Source organism: Schistocerca gregaria, chromosome 11 (assembly GCF_023897955.1).
Source record: "Schistocerca gregaria isolate iqSchGreg1 chromosome 11, iqSchGreg1.2, whole genome shotgun sequence".
Lineage (NCBI taxonomy): Eukaryota > Metazoa > Arthropoda > Insecta > Orthoptera > Acrididae > Schistocerca > Schistocerca gregaria.
The window spans coordinates 111,213,845-111,233,303 of NC_064930.1; the positions used below are offsets into that span (position 1 = coordinate 111,213,845).

General features: G+C 38.9%; 1 protein-coding gene across 1 annotated transcript in view; it reads right to left on the reverse strand.

Annotated features, from left to right (window-relative positions):
• The window catches only part of LOC126295310 (vitellogenin receptor-like), a 120,969-nt gene that overhangs the window by 9,045 nt on the left and 92,465 nt on the right, over positions 1–19,459 (reverse strand). Inside the window, exons 21-31 of the mRNA XM_049987756.1 lie at positions 18,355–18,476; positions 13,225–13,406; positions 12,953–13,057; positions 11,401–11,514; positions 9,699–9,909; positions 9,144–9,322; positions 7,628–7,750; positions 5,240–5,482; positions 4,764–4,919; positions 606–757; positions 186–277 (exon numbers count right to left, since the gene is read on the reverse strand). Coding sequence (XP_049843713.1) covers positions 186–277; positions 606–757; positions 4,764–4,919; positions 5,240–5,482; positions 7,628–7,750; positions 9,144–9,322; positions 9,699–9,909; positions 11,401–11,514; positions 12,953–13,057; positions 13,225–13,406; positions 18,355–18,476 — 1,679 coding nt within the window. The remainder of the gene's footprint in view (positions 1–185; positions 278–605; positions 758–4,763; positions 4,920–5,239; positions 5,483–7,627; positions 7,751–9,143; positions 9,323–9,698; positions 9,910–11,400; positions 11,515–12,952; positions 13,058–13,224; positions 13,407–18,354; positions 18,477–19,459) is intronic.

A 19,459-nucleotide genomic window follows, 5' to 3' on the forward strand; every position in this document is an offset into this window, starting at 1 on the left:
TCATCTATAAATTAAGCTTAATTCTCCAACTATTCACCTGAAGTTAGGAAAAGTAGCTACAGGAAAATGAACTAACAGGAAAATATGACAATTGTTACCAGTGTGAAATTCTTAATCTTTCATTTCTTGATTTTACACAAATTGAGAGACCTGAGAGCACACTTACTGATTCTTCTCATACTCACCCAGCAAGTGGATCAACTGCAATGTTGCCAATCCTACTGCCACTTATAGCTGGCACCACAACAGCACACAGCTTCTCTGTCAGGTGGCACACCTGTGGAAGAGAAAACCGTACTCAGCAACCACTTCTATGTCATTACTGAAACTACTTGTCATCTAGCTCTTTTCACACAGTGCTGCAGAGTCACAACTGGCCATCACCTGCAGTCGCAGTGGAAATCACTGCAACAGGAAGGAGTTAAACGAGCTGCTAGATATGCTACAGAATTACCCACACCCACTTCACTACCTACGAACTGCAAATGAAGCAATGCTTCAATGCGACACTACGTCAGCTTAATAGTGGGAGCTGTAGGCAATTAATCAACTGAAAAGTGGTTTTAACTACATTGAGCATCAGTTCTACACCCGTTTGCACCCACCTGTATGTCACTTTGCCCAGCTGGCACATCATTCACGTAGTAGATGTTCTTTGTGATCCAGTCTACTGCCACCTCCGTCGGGTTACCTACCCCCTCCACGTAGGTCCTGTTGTGGGTCTTCAGTGACTGGCAGTAAATTGTCGCCGTTTCCCCTGCAAATTAAAAAGTGACTGCTCTTTAACACCGATTTAAATCTATGTATATCAGTAGTGAAGTAATGTAAGCACATGAGTAATGAAATACTGGCTACAAAAATTTGTAACAGTAAATGTAATTTGTTGAAAATTAAGAAGTGACTCAGAAGAACTTTTGACAAAATTTATATGTTCTCAAGTTTTCACATTCTGAACTATTATGTATATACAAATGCTTTTCTCAACTAACAACTCAATTTATTGGAGGAAAATGTAGCTGCAAAAAATGTGGGAAGAAATTGGTGTTTTTTTATAATATCTACTCCGTCAGCTCCTTTAAACATCACAGCAAGTTCAGACCACAATTTGATATGTTAAGGAGGGAACCATTATTGTACCATCTCGCAAAAACTACATGCTATGCAAAATAGCAAAGCAAAAATACTGCTTTACAAAGAATCAGTATTTTTAAAGCATTAAATGTTTCTGGAGTATAAACAGTCAGTGTGAATAAACCTAAGTTGTGAGTTTTAATACCAGCAGAGGGGAAAATGGCAAGTTACACTCAATCTTAAGAAATAGATAATCATGACATTTAATTTATCAGCACATTATCAAAGAAATGGTCTTCCAGTTACATGCAGGTAACTCAAAGTCAAAATGAAATCCCCATTGTCAAATATATTTATCTAAATAGTGGTGGTAAGACTAAATTTGAGAGAAATTTAGTGCATAAAGCAGGTTGAATAGATTGGTGTTTAATGAAGAAATACTTCACAGTATCAGAATTTAGAAGTATTCCAGCTTTATTTCAGGCTATAGCATTTAAGGTCCTGCAAAATAAGAGTTCCAGATGACTCATTTTCTTGCTAGCAGATTCAGCAGCCAGCCCACATATTTAACTTTATGACATTTATAACCACAAAACTATTTGTCTCAGTCCCAGAACCAGGGCAAACATTTAATTTTCTTCTATTTATTTCAAATTTTAATGTTGTCTAGGAAGTCGTTTTGAACAACACAGATTACACACCGAATTTTATATTTCTTAACAGTTACATATAGCTTGCAGGTTTTTCCTGCACCCTTGAGAAATCAGTCACTAAAATTTAAGATTTTAAGAGTTCCAACATGACAATGTCAGATTCAACTCCTTAAAGGAGTTCTATTTGCAGAAATTGTGTTTAAAGGGTCAGTTTTGATGTAGGATGCAGAAGAGTTTGGAGGGATGCTGGTGTCTCAAAGCTAACTGGAACTTGAAATTAGCAGGAGCCGACTCCAGCTTCAAAGCCACATTAAGCAAGAGAATGCATACAAGTTAATTCCATATAATATGAAAAATACTAATAGAGCATATTGCCTGTTGACAGTCATTTGTGAACATGGCTCGCTAAGATGTGAGTCCCCAAAAATAAGATTTCTCTCACAAGCAGTTAAAAGTAACTACAAATTTTTGCTACGTACTGAACAGAGCATGAACAGTCAGTTCTGCACAGAGACCTATTGAGTGACACTGCTCAGAAGTTGAAATTACAGTATTCCATGCTTTGTGGTGAGAGATAATGGCAACCAGCCTGCCCAGCTACAGAAATTAAACTTAATAGCTGTGGATACAGAGACTATGTAAGGCAGACAGATTTACATGAACTAGACTTAAAAGTTCTAAAGTTTGAGTGTGCAATTCTCACCAAGTTGGCTTATTGGATGTGGTAGTAAGCTTCCAAATAAGAGTTTGACAATTTGCTTCAAAATTTGTGTAGCATTTCCATAAGGCGTTTGTGCTGGGAGACTTGAGACATGTCTAACAATTTCCACCATGTGGTGATTTAATGGTGAAACAGGCCATCATCCAAAAATAGTCATGAAACCTACTAGTTGCTGCAGCAACTCACAGAACTTTAGCCAACAGAAGGGTATCTCAACTGCTTTTGCATTCTATTCACAAGTGGAAGATAAGGGATACTGCTTCACTGCATAGCCTGTGCTGTAACAGTGGTATAATATTGCCAGCAATAATATTGCCAGCAATAATATTGCCAGCAATAATATTGCCAGCAATAATATTGCCAGCAATAATATTGCCAGCAATAATATTGCCAGCAATAATATTGCCAGCAATAATATTGCCAGCAATAATATTGCCAGCAATAATATTGCCAGCAATAATATTGCCAGCAATAATATTGCCAGCAATAATATTGCCAGCAATAATATTGCCAGCAATAATATTGCCAGCAATAATATTAGGTGTGTTCTCATTTTTGAACTTTGAGATACAAAAGGGTTGCTCACCTGTCTAATTAAGGCTTTTCTCCTGTTGGCAGGCAATAGCTCTTGTTGCCAAGCATTAGCTGTTTGTTAAGCATATATGTTGAGTGTGCATGATTAGTTGGTGAGAGTTTACTGTGGTGGCCTGTTTCTATAGTATGACCAGAAGACAGAGGGCAAAACCTGTCTAGCACAACATTCATTCTCACAGTCCCCAACTGACACTGTTATGTAGAAGTTATCACAGTTGGGGAAGCAGTGATAAACACTATATTCTTCACAAGGAGCAGTGTGGTAATACTAATTCTGCACTCATACTGAAGTGCATTAAGAAGTCAAATGAAACAAGGGTCATGAATTATATTAATAAAGAAGCAGTTCTAAATAGCAAGCAGTAATATTAAATTTACTGATACCAGGACACAGTGGGATCTTCCATAATGAAATAAAGCAAGATGAACAATGAACTTAGGTGAAACTAAGCAAGACTTCTTTGTAAGGAAGTGGCAAGCTCAACAAAGCTACTGGTGCAGATGCAATGAAATGGAATTTGAAGAAGACTAAAGGGAGTAGGTTATGACCAGCTGCAAGCTAAATCCCCATTGGCTTAATGACAGGAGCAGGATTTCTATGAATGGTTTATATATATGCACACTTAAACCATTGCCAATTCCAACCCATTGTTCCAGATAGGACGAAGCACCACTGATCTATCCAACAAAGACAGGTTGTGTTCTTACATACCAGGTATTTTATTGTATTGAACTGGGGACCTAGAAATGACAGGCTTCATCTCTAGAGTCAGTGGTTCATAACCCCACCACAGGCTACAGCAAGCCCCTCACCCAACTGCTGCCCCACACCAAACTCTGTTATTGTTCAGTTCAGCCCCCAGGAATGTGTCACACCTGACAACTAACTCCAAATGTTTGTATGGTAGAGTAATTATGGTGTATGTATACAGGGAGACTGCTGTGCAAACAATCACCAACATTGTTAAACTGAGGTGTAATAAGGGGAACCAGCCCACATTTGTCGAGGCAGATGGAAAACTACCTCAAAAATCATCCATAGGCTGGCTGGCTGACAACCTAGATCCCAACACTAATCCGCCAGGAAGACTTGTGCCGGGGACCAGTACATCTTCCCCAGAAAGTAACTGGGAGGGCCCTGTATCAGGTACAAGACAAATATCTGTTTATTGCAGAAGTTCTCTTCCAACTGGAGACTTTACCCAAAAGAGCCCTAATATTTAATAGGCTGCTCAATCACCTTAATGTTTGTGGCCTAAGCTTTTAGTGCTACATATTTATTTATACTCTGTCAACAGGAATTAAAGTACATAGTACAATAATGAAAATTGTAAGTGGCAAGTGGCTGTTATGGCAATAGCTAAATGCATGGGGAAAGTCATCAGCTGACTGACTACCACAAGTGCTTTGATGCTCTGAAACTATGCAGGTCTAATGTGATCATGACACTGGCAAAAGATCTGGGGTTTAAGTTTAAGCTAACACCTCTCCACCCATCCTAGGCAAATACCAACAAGATTCAAACCAGCCCCTTCCGAGTTAATTATCACTTTCTTTGCTCTGAACATTTGAGAAATTCGAGTTAGCAAATTTGTAATTAAATCAGCTCTTATTGGAGGTGGTAGTCTATGTGTATGGTCATCACACCAATGATTTGATGCTTCAAATTGCCATTGTATCGACAAAATTTCAACAACTGGGAAACATATTGGGGGAACACTCACGAGTGCTCCAGCAGACGGTGTACTCCCTGGCATCGACGTCCAGACCTGTGACCCTCAGGAAGTGGTGCTTGTGCACTACATCCACACTGGCCAGAGACTGCGACACCTTCCTGATCTGGCCTCCTCCCGTCACCAACATGTACTCCATGGCAGGCCCTGCAGCACACATACCATCAGCCAGCCTCATCTTCGGAAGAGGCTACTGCACCATGGACAGAGGTATTTTTCAGAGTACTTAATATTGCTGTGCATACCAGAAGTATGCATGGCACACTTGCCAATTTTAGAATTGACTTAATAATTCTACTGGAAACTAATTTTAAGGCTTGAAATTAAAATTTAATACCACAATGAAAATTTATTTAACACATCTAATGTAAAACACCTCCAAATGTATATATGTGGACCTGCAAGTTTCCTGCCTTAAATGATCATTAACTCTTGGACCTGTGACACGTAGAAATCAGCTAGCACACCTGTCGCCTTGCAGGACGTCCTATCGATGCGGAGCACGAAGCCACCGACACAGCTGCAAGAGAAGCCACCCGGGTTGTTGGCGCAGACCTGCGAGCAGACCGGGGGCCGCACCCGACACTCGTCCACGTCGTGGCAGCTCTTTCCGTCCTGCCCGAGCTCGTAGCCGGCCCCGCAGTAGCAGTGTGGGCCTGCCGGGGTCGCCTGACACTCCCCGTCGCAGGGGTGCCCCACACACGCCTTGCCTGCAACAAATTTAACTTTAGTTGCCCCAAACAGTTTGTTACGACCGTACAAAAGGCAACTTATCGATAGGGGGGCAGTACGAGTGAAGAGACAAAATAACACCACAGTATACTTCAAGTAAGCTGACAGCAGTATAATAAATTTAATGAAAGTTTAGAATGTGAGACCACGTGGGAATCCAGATAACGTATCTCTGGCACCCACATCCATTTTGTTCGAGTACAACTCAGAGCTAACACTGTTTCCTCCAATTCTGATACATTGCTACAGTAGGTTGTTACCGAAAATGTAGGAATAAATTTCCCTTTTTAGAAGGCTGATGCTGCCACATAAATATCAAGCAAATAGACTAAGTTTTATCAGCTAAACATGTTTGCTACAGACCAGTGTTACTAATTTAGAGAGAACTGCATGCCATGATCTCGCAAAATTAACCTACTATAGGCAGTAATTTAAGTACATAAAGCAAACAATGAACCGTAAGTTTTTCAGATCAATTTTTGGAACATTAAGAATACCCAAAAAACAGCAGCAGTAGCTTCCATATAACTTACCAAGCTTATTTAGTTTAGTACATAAAGGACATATTCTAATATTTTAGATGTAGACAGTTTAAATTATTACAAGCAACAGTTCTCAGTAAACATAGATCCATAAGCTACTCATTTGCAGGATAACACCAGATACCAGCCATCACTGATATCCAGCGTAAACACCGTATGCCAGTCCAGTGTGGTCTATTTACATTTGAGACAAACAAATATGACAGTACAGTACCCAGTCAGACTGTCATCCACATCAACTGTTTGCTGTGAGGGTGTTTGTGGTGATGCTTAACATCACAGAAGTGAGTATGTGGATATGCATTTCACGTATGCACAGGATGCTGCACACACATACTGAGAAGTTTACTCTACCCGAAGGCAGCCTGATAATGTTTACAAGGCCACAACATATGACAGCTTTGCACGAGTGGGTAGGTCTGCATAAACTACAGCTGTTCTCTAAGATGTGGTGCTGGAAAGCCTAGCACTTCAGATGTCTCAAGAACAACACGTACCACACCAATTCCTGGAATTAACTACAGTGTTTTGAGGACACGGCACCTCAATGCCATTTACCTGTTCTGTCTAAGTTCATTTTAGTGAGGCAGACTAGTCGGTAACATTCTGCCAGTGGATGAAACAAGCAGTAAGAAACACTTGACATAGCTGTCATTCACAGTAGAGCGAATACTGAACTGTTGAGAGTTATCTACACTTCAACCCAGAAGCTATACAAGAGTATCACTTATTTCTCACAGAATGTGTTTGAGGTACTAGTTTATTTGTTAACATGTACAGGCCAATAAATGGCCTATGTTTAGAATTACCTTTGGTTTCTGTGGCATCTTACAGGATTGTTTAAGTTGTTTCCTTACTTGAATGACAAAATCTGGTACATGCATTGAGTACATGCAAAATTTGTTGCTATGGTGAGACTTTTAAGACAATGGATAAGGAGGATCTAGTGGGGCCTCCAAAATCACCAGACCTTTAAGGTAGTTTATGCCATTCCAGTTAGCACAGCTGAATTTATGCACACTTCTCAAGAATTTTAAAATTCTCCAGGAAGTTTTAAAGGATTTGAAACCCTGACTGGTACAGCCCCATAGCTCTGCAAATATGACACTTTTGACACCATCTTAACTACCAGTACAGTCATGGAACGTATGTTCTTTCATAATATCTGCAATTGTATCAGAGTAAATGTTGTACAGCATCACTAGCTTTTCTCAACTGGGATAACAATTAGGTCAGTGGTGGCTGGTAACCCCAAGGTCATCATTACCTCTCAGACTATCTGAAGGCCTAAGTTCACTGAAACACTATACTTATGTACTTTCAATTTTATGTTTATGACAATCATACGGCCAGTATAAACTACAATCAACCCTTTAAAACTAGCAAAATGAGAAAATATTTAAGCAAAAACTTATATCGCTTCTCCTGCAGTTAATAACAGTATTAAATTCAGTTTTTTCAATGCAAATTAAATATATCAAACACTGAAGTTAGATATTGCATCATTTCCAAAAGTTTTCAGATTTGCAATCAACCCTGAAAAGACTACATTTTTTTATGTCAGTTACAAATAATACGCACCACATTTGCCACCTTCATCACTGCCATCTTCACAGTCTCTGTTGCCATCACAAAGCTGTTCCAACTCTAAACATTTACCAGCATCACATTCAAATCCTTTGCACACAGCTTTTTCTTCTTCCCCTGATGAAAAAAATACAAATTTAAGTACACTTGGTCAAGGAAGAGCATAATTTTCTAAGATGCTTAATAATTCCAGATGTTAACTACCACATTTATCATTGGTGATTTAATGTAATCACTAGTGTCAACAACTAAGATAAGAAGCAGTAATTATTCCTAGCTGCCTAATTGGATAAAGTTTTAAATTCAGTTTTGAAGCCATCCCCAATTTGTTCACACAGGACTTTATCTAAGATGAATATTCAGGAACTAAGTAGTAAGTTTAAGTCTTCCACAAAAACAGACTCATCCAATAGACAAAAATTGGATACTTCCTGAAGCACAAAAATTCAGTTTTTGACTCATTTTCTGGATGTGGACAAAACACTGTTTTACAAAATGAAGACAGAACATTTGTGTTAATCCATTTGTGTCCACACTTACAACGAAGTTAACATTGCACCCAAGCCCATGGACTTAAAGAGGCCCAATACAAATACTGGCCTTCAGCTGCATCTACACACATACTCCACAAGCCACCGTACAGTGCATGGCAGAGCACTACTAGTGGTTCCTGTTGCTGTTCCACTCAGAGCAAGGGAAAAATGTACGCCTCCATATGAGCCTTAATTTCTTTTACCCTTGTGGTCCTTGCATACAATGTATGTTGACAGCATTAGGGTTATTCATCAGTCACTTCAAATGCTGGGCCTCTAAATTTCCTGAGTAGTCCTCCTGGTAAAGCATGTTGCCGTCCATCCAGATAGTTCCTGTAGCATCTGTCACATGTTCAAACTTAACATGTTTGAAATGTAGCAGCCCACCACTGAATTGCTTTAATGTCTTCCTTTAATCCAATCTGGTGCAGATGGTAAGCACTATTAGTACATGAGAATAAATCACACCAGTGCCCTATGATTTCTTTTACAGATGAGCCACACTTTCCTACATTCTTCCAAGTAATTTAAGTCAACCATTCACTTTTACTACAGTCCTCATACGATTGTCCCATTTATCTTTTTTCAACATTAAACCTAGATATTTAAATGATGAGACCATGTCAAGCAGGACACTAAGGCTGTATCTGATCATTACAGGTTTGTTTTTCTACCTATCTTCAGCTTCCATTTTTCCACATTTAGAGCTAACCACCATTCATAACAAATTGTCTAATTTTATGTTATATCTCTCCCTTTCTCTCCCTCCCTCCCTTTCTCTCCCTCCCTCCTCCTCCTCCTAGAAAAAGGATCATTTAACTGTTCGAACATGAGCTTACCAAACATTTATGAGGTTTTACTAAAATTCCTGATTTCAGTACATTAAATGTTTAGTGTCACATCCATTTAGATTTCCTAGCACCAGTCAATATGTAAGCCATTAGTTGAGACAGATGCTATACTGTAGAGACACTCACCCGTATGCAGACTGATGCACCTGCTGGGATCCTCATCTGAGGCATCCCCACAGTCGTCCCTCTGGTCACACAGCCAGCTGGTCGAGATGCACTTTCCATTCTTACATTCAAACTCATCTGCAGCACATGCACAGTCCCGCTCGTCTTCTGCCTTTGGACAGTCTGCCTTGCCATCACACCTACAGCAGAAGGAAACGGTGAGAAATTAATTGAAATGCACTGAACAAATGAATGTTTGACAATAGAAAACTTTAGGTGGACACAAACCGATTCCTTGCTTGTTAGGAGGGCCACGCACGGAGTTTACACTACAGCCATTGCTTCTGTGAACCAGTGACATTTACCATTATCTGTAATAAGTATTTAAATTTTAGTCTGCCCAGGTAGCCATTTATTAGCAGACCATTCCTAGGACCCAAAAATGCACACTGACCCCAGATAGAATCTACCAGCAAGATTAAATGCAAAGACCAGTGTGTCAGCCTGGATGTGGTTTCTTGTGTGTCCAATTAGGTGAATACCATGCTATTACATCTCCTGACATCCCTCACTCACCTCTGCCCCAGAGGAACACACAGCCCCTGCCGAGACCAGCAACTGAACTCTGCCTCACTGCAGGTGACACTTCCATTTATCGCACCCGACTGCTGACAATCACTCTCATCCGAGTCGTCGCCGCAGTCGTCTACCAGGTTACACACCAGCTGCTTGTCCAAGCAGTGTCCATTACTGCAGGAGAAGTCATCGGGACCACAGGTAGCTGTCGCTGCAAATGTAAATAATTTAGTCACCGTCATATCAGGTTTAAATATTATCTGTGGATAGATTGGAATGTGCGAGATACTACGAGACTTTTCTTGTACCACAAAAGCTCAAGTCAAAGTTTTCTTTAGCTCAGCATTTATGAAACTGATGAATTTTTAAGGGGGGCAAAGAATATAGCACGACTACACTGATCAGTTTTTATATGCTTCTATGTATGATTAAGTCTGTAATTGGCTAAATTTACTATGCAATATCTATATGTACCAGAAGTTTGTTTTGTTTTTGTGTGAAGGTACCATAATTATTTGTGTAATATTTATATTTAATATTTTTCTTGTTTTTGTAATTATTTGTGCAACATTTATACAATGTAATGTTTGTAATGCCGCAGATTTGAGGTCTCTACAACAATATAAGTCAATTAAATCAATTTTGGGGTCCCACTCCCTGCCACATCCTGTTGTATAAATCTTAATATTTCCTTGATTAAACTACACAATTTTGAGGTGGTTGCTGCCAGGTCACACTGCACCCACCTTACAGAGACCCCATATTATAGTCATACTGACCAAGTGAGGAAATAAAATGGTAAAAATGACACCACTATCAAAATATCCCCAATCCTCAGTTAAATGTGTTCAGCCATGTGCAAACCTGAGGAAATTGACAGGTTCTCTTAAGATATGGAAAGTTTCCATACTTCTGTCTCTGGAGGCTGTACAAGAGATTGTACAAAATTTAAATTTTCTGGGACTTACAGCAAATACCTGGAGAGATTTACGCATTCAAAAATACAGCCTGCACCTGCTGCTACTAAATCTGAAAGCAAGCATAGGAATTTTTGAATACAGCTCCACAGCACTGAAGTAAAAGACTCAAAATGCTCCATATTTTGGTTCTACTCCCAGACAGATCCCAGTAGCAACACTGGTGCTATTACGTATATGCTTAAGGTCACAATTTTACATAGTTGGTGGCTCCATGCAAGATACCAAAATCTCATCTGGAATTGACTCCCTTTCACACCCTTGACTTCTAGATAGTACATCTATAAGGAGACAACTGCACTGTGTCTAGTGACAGATGCCATTCACCCACAGCAACCACCTGAAGATGTCTAGCAGTTTCCACAAGTAAATAGTACTAAGTGGACACTAGCAATATAGTTATCAGGAAAAGATATTCCGAGTTTATTTCAGAATCAGACTTTGCACTTGCCCCACAGTAACAGATCACTTGAGAACAGGAAGATAAACACTCCCTTTCATCCTTTAAGTGATTACAATGGCTGCAGGACAGGTAACTTACATGCTATTTGTAAAGCATAATGAGTAATAACTGCACCTTTGCTAAGTTACTGATTTGTCTTAACATATGCTTAGTAATGTAAGCAGGCACCATAGGACATTTTTGGTAATTTAATGTTTTTGTGGAATTAGAGCCTCCTCAGCAAGAATAGAAAGCTTTAACGTAATATACTCTTTCTACTTACTGCAATTGTCATGTTCATCTGTCGAGTCTGGGCAATTCACTTCCCCGTCACATTCCCACGTGCCCGGTATACAGGCTCCGGAACGGCATCTGAACTCCGATTCTCCACATTTAACTGCAATGTTTCAGATTACAATTTAAGCTTCGAGTACACAAGTGTCAGATCAATGCAGGTGGAAGTATTTTATGCCTATGAAATGCATGAACAGCTTTTATGGGAAAATTTGTTTTGCAGACTTCCTATTGGATTATTTCATTATCCTACTATTTACCTACTGTCTGACATTTTTTGGACATCCATAAAAGAAAATGCAGAAAACCATATTATAAAGTCATTACAACACATGGACCAGGGACTATGATACAGTAAGAGGTATAGATTATGGTGCAGCAGCTGCAAGATGTTTCTGTAATAGGGAGCTTAACACTAAAGGAAGTGGAAGAACAATCTTAAATACTTTGAAGCTCAAGCTTTGGCTACAGCTGTGTTAGGCTGAACCCAAGTTCAGCTCCTGATTTATTTTCTTGGTGTATGAGCCACTTGGCCTTTAATTTTGTTTCATATGTGAATTTTTTGAAGACATGCAATTGACCCCCTGACTGGTGCTGCCTTTTGTTAAGTTTCTAGGATTTTACAAGGAACAGGGAATGCAACAACCAATTGTTGGCCCCAGTATGATTGCACTGATTTTATATATGTGTGTGTTATTCAAAGTTTAGTGTAATTCCACCACAACTATATTGCATGTTTAATGGTAAAGAAATTTTGGTAATGCAAGAGAAATTTTTCAGAAACTCGTCTCCAACTTTTCTTGGTATGAGAATTACACTTTGACATTTTATATGTCAACTGGAGTATACATGCCAAGTCTTTAGCACATACTAAAAAATGAACTTAGTCTTAAAGACATCAGTTACAAGCCAGTAACACTAACAACGTAACTGGGCAGTTGCATTGTTTTATCTGACCAATCTGCAAAGTATAAATGATAAATTTTCAAGTTATTACATTATATTTGTCTTAATCACTGTCTCAGTGTAAGTATTTCCATGCAGCTGATATAAATGAGTTCAATATACATTCCAACTAACAGTAGTAGTAGTAGTAGTAGTAGTAGTAGTAGTAGTAGTAGTCATCAAAACAATGAACCAGTTAATGCCTTGTAAAGTGGAGCTGACAAAGCTAGACATGTTGGAAAGGAGATATCTAACAAAAATCGAAGTCACAGTTTGGGCTGAAAATGGCTTCATTTTCCATCAAAGTCAACCAGAATGTGGAAAGGTGATCTTATGAAGGTTAATGTAGAGGTGATGTTCCTTTAACATACAGAGTACACAATTAACATGAAACAATTAGGACAATTACAGTAGATTAATTAAGTCTGCAAATATTGGAAGATAGTAACTTCATGAAATTCCAAACATTGGAGGTACATTTATTCAAATAGGTATGTAATAAAAATAGATACAATGTAACATTTTGTACTTTCTATCAGTTTCATAAATGTGTATGTGAGGGGCATTTGAGACTAAAGTGACTTCTATACCCTTACCTATGTCACAGTTTTCTTCATCAGAGCCATCATGACAGTCATCTGTTAGGTCACACCGTAAGCTCTGTGCTACACACCTTCCATTTCGACACTCAAAGTCTGTCTCTGCAATGAATTTTTGTTGAATTAATGTTACAAGAAAGGATAGTTGCTACTCACCATACTGCACAGAAATTGAATGAAAAACTGTTAAAGTGGGCTTGAAGAATTACCCAAGCACCCACACGAGCTCAACTATTCCTGCATCAGGGCAATCTGACACTGTTACTGACCTGTGTCACACATCCCAACTTCGCAGTCCCGCTCGTCTGACCCATCTGAGCACTGCACGATGCCATCACACTTCCCTTCCAGGGAAACACACTGCCCATTGCTGCAGGCAAACTCGTGCTCCCGGCACACCACACAGTTTTTCTCATCCTCTCCACTTGGGCAGTCATTTACACCATTGCATCTGTTTTACAGAAGATCAGATTGCACAAAATGCCACAAAATGTTCTGTTACTTACGAACAGCAAACCTAATTTCTGGAGTAGTGACGCCACTGATCTATTTCACACAGGCATGCACAATGTTGACAAAATTTCCAGTCCAGAGACCTCTGTACTGAAATTAACATTCTACATCATTTTAATGTGGTTCAGCCAACCACTTCACACTAATTTGCTCTGTTCTTTCTGCAATAAGAGATGATTATTGTAATTTGTACAAAGTATATGAATAACTAGCATCCGAAAGAACTATCAAATGAGAAAAAACAATACCCTAACATAAGTATGTTTTATGTTCAATAGTAGAAATAAAATTTTGTTTGTGTTGAGGTGCAAAGGTTGGATTGGCAGACCCTAAAGAAACATGTGGCCACGTCTTCCCTGTTGTCACTGCTTCCCTAAGCAGACAGTTAACAGTTCTGGATTGTCATTGAATTCATGCATTGATTGAAACGTAACAGAATGTGAAGTAAGTAACTACTTTGTCCAAATTTTTAGAACTGTACATCTTAGAATGTGAGTGGGGAGAAGAACACTCAAGATGAAGGCTACATAGTGTATCTTTGAAGCGTGTTCAGCCATGGAGGCCCTGATCTCCAAATTTAATATCTAGCAGTTTTGACAAATCTAACTGTTTTTAAAGGTAAAAACAGTTATTCTGAAGTTATGTGATTATTCAAAATGCCAATAGACACTACAATGTAAATTTATAGTATGTATAAATAGTGTACTGTATCTCTTAGCAACCAGTTCTACAACTGAAACGTGGAAAGGTTAGTGCACCACAAGAGGTCTAAATCCTCTATTTTATTTTTTCTTCAGGTGCTGGAACAGCATGTTAGAACAGTTACAGCAACAAGTCATTTTCAAACAATGTTTCAAAAGAAACCTGATGGGGAAACCTCACGCTTTTCACCAAATTCCAACATAGACTATTTGTTGGCCACAGGAAAATTTTCCTACTCCTTACAGTGTCAGTGACACAATCTGTATATTCTGTATGCTGGAACCCTTCAGAGAAGTTTCTGCTGAAATTAAGACAGAGAGCCTATACATGTTTCCATTCAAAATCCAAACTAACAGGCCATACATGAGCTATGTTTCACAATGATGGTAAGAATTTGATGCTTGCTGCATCCAGTTCATAAATTAAGAACACTTCCACATAAATGGAGTCTTGAGTAAATCAAACTGCCCATTTTGGGATTCCAAGATCATGAAATTTGAAGTGTAACCATTGTATTCCCTCAGCATTACTGTCAGGGCCATTGTATGTACCATTATTGGCCGTTTGCTTCATGTGAGAAACGGCAACATTACACTGCAATTTTGGAATAAATTTTCATCACTCAGCTCAAGTGGGAGGATCAACCAGAAACAAAGTTGTGCAAGATGGAGGTCAGGCCATATTGCATTGGACAGCTGCTTCACTTTGAGAAAGTTCATGAAGGGTAACTTCATTGGATTGTTACAAGTATACTTGCAGTGTGACTGACCAGCCTCAATATCTGCCCACCCCAACTGAACTTTGTGGGTCACATCTGAAGAATGACTACTTTAAGTTTCCCACCACACTGGACGAGCTCAAATCAGGAATCTGTCAAGCAGAGAGGAATTCAGATACTACACTGACCAATTTAATTATAAATTTCACTAACTAATCAAGGATTGCCTGTAGATAATTATGCATGCCAGAACTGCAAGCTGCAAAGTTTAGAACACATGTTAGCTTTTGAAACTACTTTCAAACTTTTATAAAATTCTTGATAATTTTGTAATAAACATACTTTTTGTTACAGTATATCCATATTAAGCAGAGACAATTTTAGAATCAGGGACTAATAATAAATTATCAAAGGTGACCATAAACACTAAACTGTTTTGCAGAGGGTACTTTCCACTGCCTATATTCTTTGCATATGACAAATGTGGGTGGGAAAGACTGCACGAATCATTCTGTGCATAATTTCTCACGACTTCAATGACCTCATACACTGCTATGTCAAGGAAAATTCAAATTCCCACATTTTTCACTCAATACATTTTTTTAACTATGGAAATCAGCTTGTGGGGCAGTAAGTCTGCTTAAAAGACTGCCTGGTAATGTTTCTAGAAATATACTGAAGGGTTGTTTAAGCGTTTTTGTAAGTAGCCTACGTCAGGCTAGTATTTTATCCATGTCAGCTGGACATGGCCTCTAGACTCAATATTGCGCAATAATATTGTGGAATATAACAGATTTTCTCCCAAGACTAACATTGTCAATAACTTTGTTAGTATTCCAACCACACTGTTGCACAAACACTGCTGCTGTTTTGATAGTTCTACTTAGTTACAGAAGAAAATGGATGAAAAATTGGGTCAAGGAGCATTGGGGAAACTTCGAATCTGTAGATAATGTTTGAGGACACAGTAACTGCGTTCATGGTCAAAAATACATTATTGAAGATTTGTGTTAATGTGCATAGGCATTCTTGTTGGTACAAGCTACAGCTTTAACAACCTCTACCTGCCTAAGTTTTGCCACAATATGAACACTATTTCGAATTTGTTCAGACACAGGGTCTCTTGGTACCTACCATTACACACAAACATTTACAATTATTTTATATAAAGCCAATATATGTGGAGGTATTATCGTTACAGGAACTACATGGCTCAATCAAATTAGACAATTATTGGGAAAATAAGTTACCGGACACTATTCAGATTGAAGACAAGATGGTGAAATTCAGGTGAGAAAATTATCTGAGAACTGGATACCTAATAAAATGAGTTATACTGAAGATACTAATGATATCTACAAACTAAAACATCAAGACCCACTGTGGATATCTAGTACCAACTGACATTGCTAGGCCCCAGGACATTCTAACACTAGAATAAGACACTGAGCTGTGACTGCAACTGTCACACACGACTTGCATCTAAGAAGATAATGTATTATGGAATCGTAAAATAGCCCACAACCATGAACTAACAGCCTTAAGACACCACGATGGTAGCACCAACAGAGGTCCGGACTAATCTAAAGCTCAAGCAGAGATTTCCAAATCTGTGTGTAGCGTCTTAAGTTGTTCTGACTAAAGATTTGTTTTAGGACAACTTGCTGTATGTAACTAGGGCTGACACACAGCCTACCTGGGAGAGACCCATTATCTGCCAGTGCCTGCTGTGGGGAAGTTATTCAATGTCTTAATGCATACATTCGCTACATAAGAATCCAACAAAGGATAGTTTTTGTGCAATCTTTCAGTATTTGTATGCTGAATTTTGCTATTAATAGGAATATCAGCTTTCTAGTGGGCATATATGAAGTTAGTAAAACTACACTTGAAGGATATTCACATTGGAACATTTGTGAAATACTCACCTGAAGTATTAGGGTATAGAATTATCTAAGTTTAGTTTAAAAATTTCAAATACCTTACAATTTTTTATAGTATGAAAAATAAAATACTTCTGGAAGAAGTATTTAAATTAATATTTTGTGTTATGTGAACTTGTGTGTGTGTGTGTGTGTGTGTGTGTGTGTGTGTGTGTGTGTGTGTGTGTGTGTGTGTGTGTGTGTGTGTGTGTGTCATCAAATTTTAGTATTACATTATATTCAGTCTTAACATGCGATAATTACACAAGCCTGTCATGGGAAATGATCCTAGGGGATTTACCCACTTTGCTGATGTACATCTACATGTGATTGCTATCTTAACAGCAGCCAGAAAGTCAGCTGGAGTAAAATTTGTAAAGAATATTTCCAGAAATGTCTTTCATTTATTTGTATGTCAAATTGATGCAAGTGTGTGTATAAGGATTGGTGTAGAGTTGTTTTGGTGCGAGTATGATTACAAGCAAATATTCTGATTGGCAGTCAGTATGGTCAGCAAATCGGAATCGAGACAGTTCCCACTCGTTACTTGATAGTTATACTGGGACTGAGGCTAGAAGAAGGAAATCTCATTAGCTTTTAACGTGGAAGGTCATGTTACTAGTGCAAGTAAAAATAATGTGTACGATGAAGAATTACTTCGTGCGAGTTATTGGTAAGCTCAACTGATAAGTGAGGACTGCTTGGTGAAATTTCAGGTTTTGACTAAATCTGTTGGATGTATTTGCATGTGAAATATTGTCAATATAATCTGCATGGCATATTTCAGTATTCAACTACTGAGCATATTTGGCAAGCATTTTCTTTAGAAATCTGCAAGAAGGACTGCTGTAGTAACTCAGCAGTTAACTTAGTGACTGACTATGTTTAATTTGGTTCAGGTTTTTGTGCATGTGAAATCGTGTGCGACGTGTGAACTGAAAGGAAATAGACAATAGTTTAAATGTGGACTGAATTTTACTTTTTCTTTGGTTGTCAAAGCCAAAATAAACATTGTGTGGAAATTTCAGACGTTTTTCAGAAGCCAATCCATTTTCTTATTGCCCAATAAAATTGGACGACTATTTCCACAGAAATTTCTTTTATAGAGTTGTGCGACTTCAGTAATTTTAGATATTCGGTCACGCTTTTTATCCACACTGCTTTTACTTCTTGGAAGTATCTACATTGCCGAGTGAAGGTATATTAAGCAGACGCCGTTCTGAGGCAGGTGCATTTTAATTTACAGAGTGCACAGAGAATGACTAATAAAATGAGAAATTGAACCCCGACCTGCCACATTTAGACACTACCCCTAGTTCTTTGAGCAGTATTGAAGGTCAGCACTAAATCTATGGATAGCAGTTTTTCTTTATTCCAGGCACGAGACAAGGAGCTGAACAAGACTTGACAAACAGCTGTGGTCAAGGTTGACAAGCTATTTAGTGGAAACACTCAGGCAAGTTTGAAGGTAACTGAAAACAGTGAGAACTAGTGCAGTGCAACACCTCGGTGACCACAGCTGCCACTGCCAACAACAAACTGACCTGCGTGAGGAAGGTATGCACCGCTTGTCATGCTCGCAGCGGAACTCTTCTGCCCTGCACCCTACCGGCACGATGCACGTCATGTTACCCTGCAGCAACATGCCCTCGGGACAGCCACACACCTGCAACCCAAATCTGCATTAAGTATATTCACACAATCATAACTATTGTACAAACTATTTTCAAAGCCAACAGAAGCCCAAGTTATAGCAAGGTGTCTGGAATAGTCAACACTCCCTAACAATTAGCGATAACAGTCAACCTAAGATGATCCCTGACAGTTGCAGTTGGCTGGACACAGCCGCTTATGGTCCTATCTCAACCAACAATTTAAGTCGCATATTTACTCGAACATGAGCTGCACTCAGGGCCACATCTGAAAAATGAGACTAAATCCAGTCAAAATTTTCCCGAATCCAAGCCACACCTGAAATCGGACTAAATTCAAGGGGAGAGGAAAGTCTTAGACCTCACCTCCAAATCTAAACAAAGTTGGTCCGTAGTAACATGACACAACTTAGGTCGAATGGATGAAGATACAGCTAGAGTAGTTTCGTTAGAGTCTTAAGCGTAGCAGTTTAGCTTTATCAGGTAGCCACCACTATGCATCTGGCACTCCCTCCGTATTTATAAGGGTACCCTTCCTTTCTCACGTGCTTTGTCTGGTCTGAATCAATTGCTTATTTTACTTTGATCTGATAAGTGCCGTACTCTGTTTCAGGTGTTTACGTCACTAAGCTGAAAATACATTGTACTGTGTCGTGCATTTTTTGTTGCATTCTGATAGTGAGTTTACGACCTGTCGCTGCTCGCAGCACAGCTTGGTTGTATGCACTACCGCCACTTGCAATAAAAAAGTGGCAACTGTCATTAGCAAACTAATGGCAAGAGACGTCTATTAGTTATTTACACTACTGCTCTCTTTGATAACTAGAACCAAATAGATTGCGTATGGTAGAACACGTTTTGAATGACAGTGGCAAAAATCTATCTGTTCAAAAATCTTTGCAGTCACCTCTTTAGTACATTACATTCTGCACAGAAATTAGAGTGATCTTAGATTTAAAAATCTAAGTCAGTTGCCGTGCTTCATTTCTGACTATCA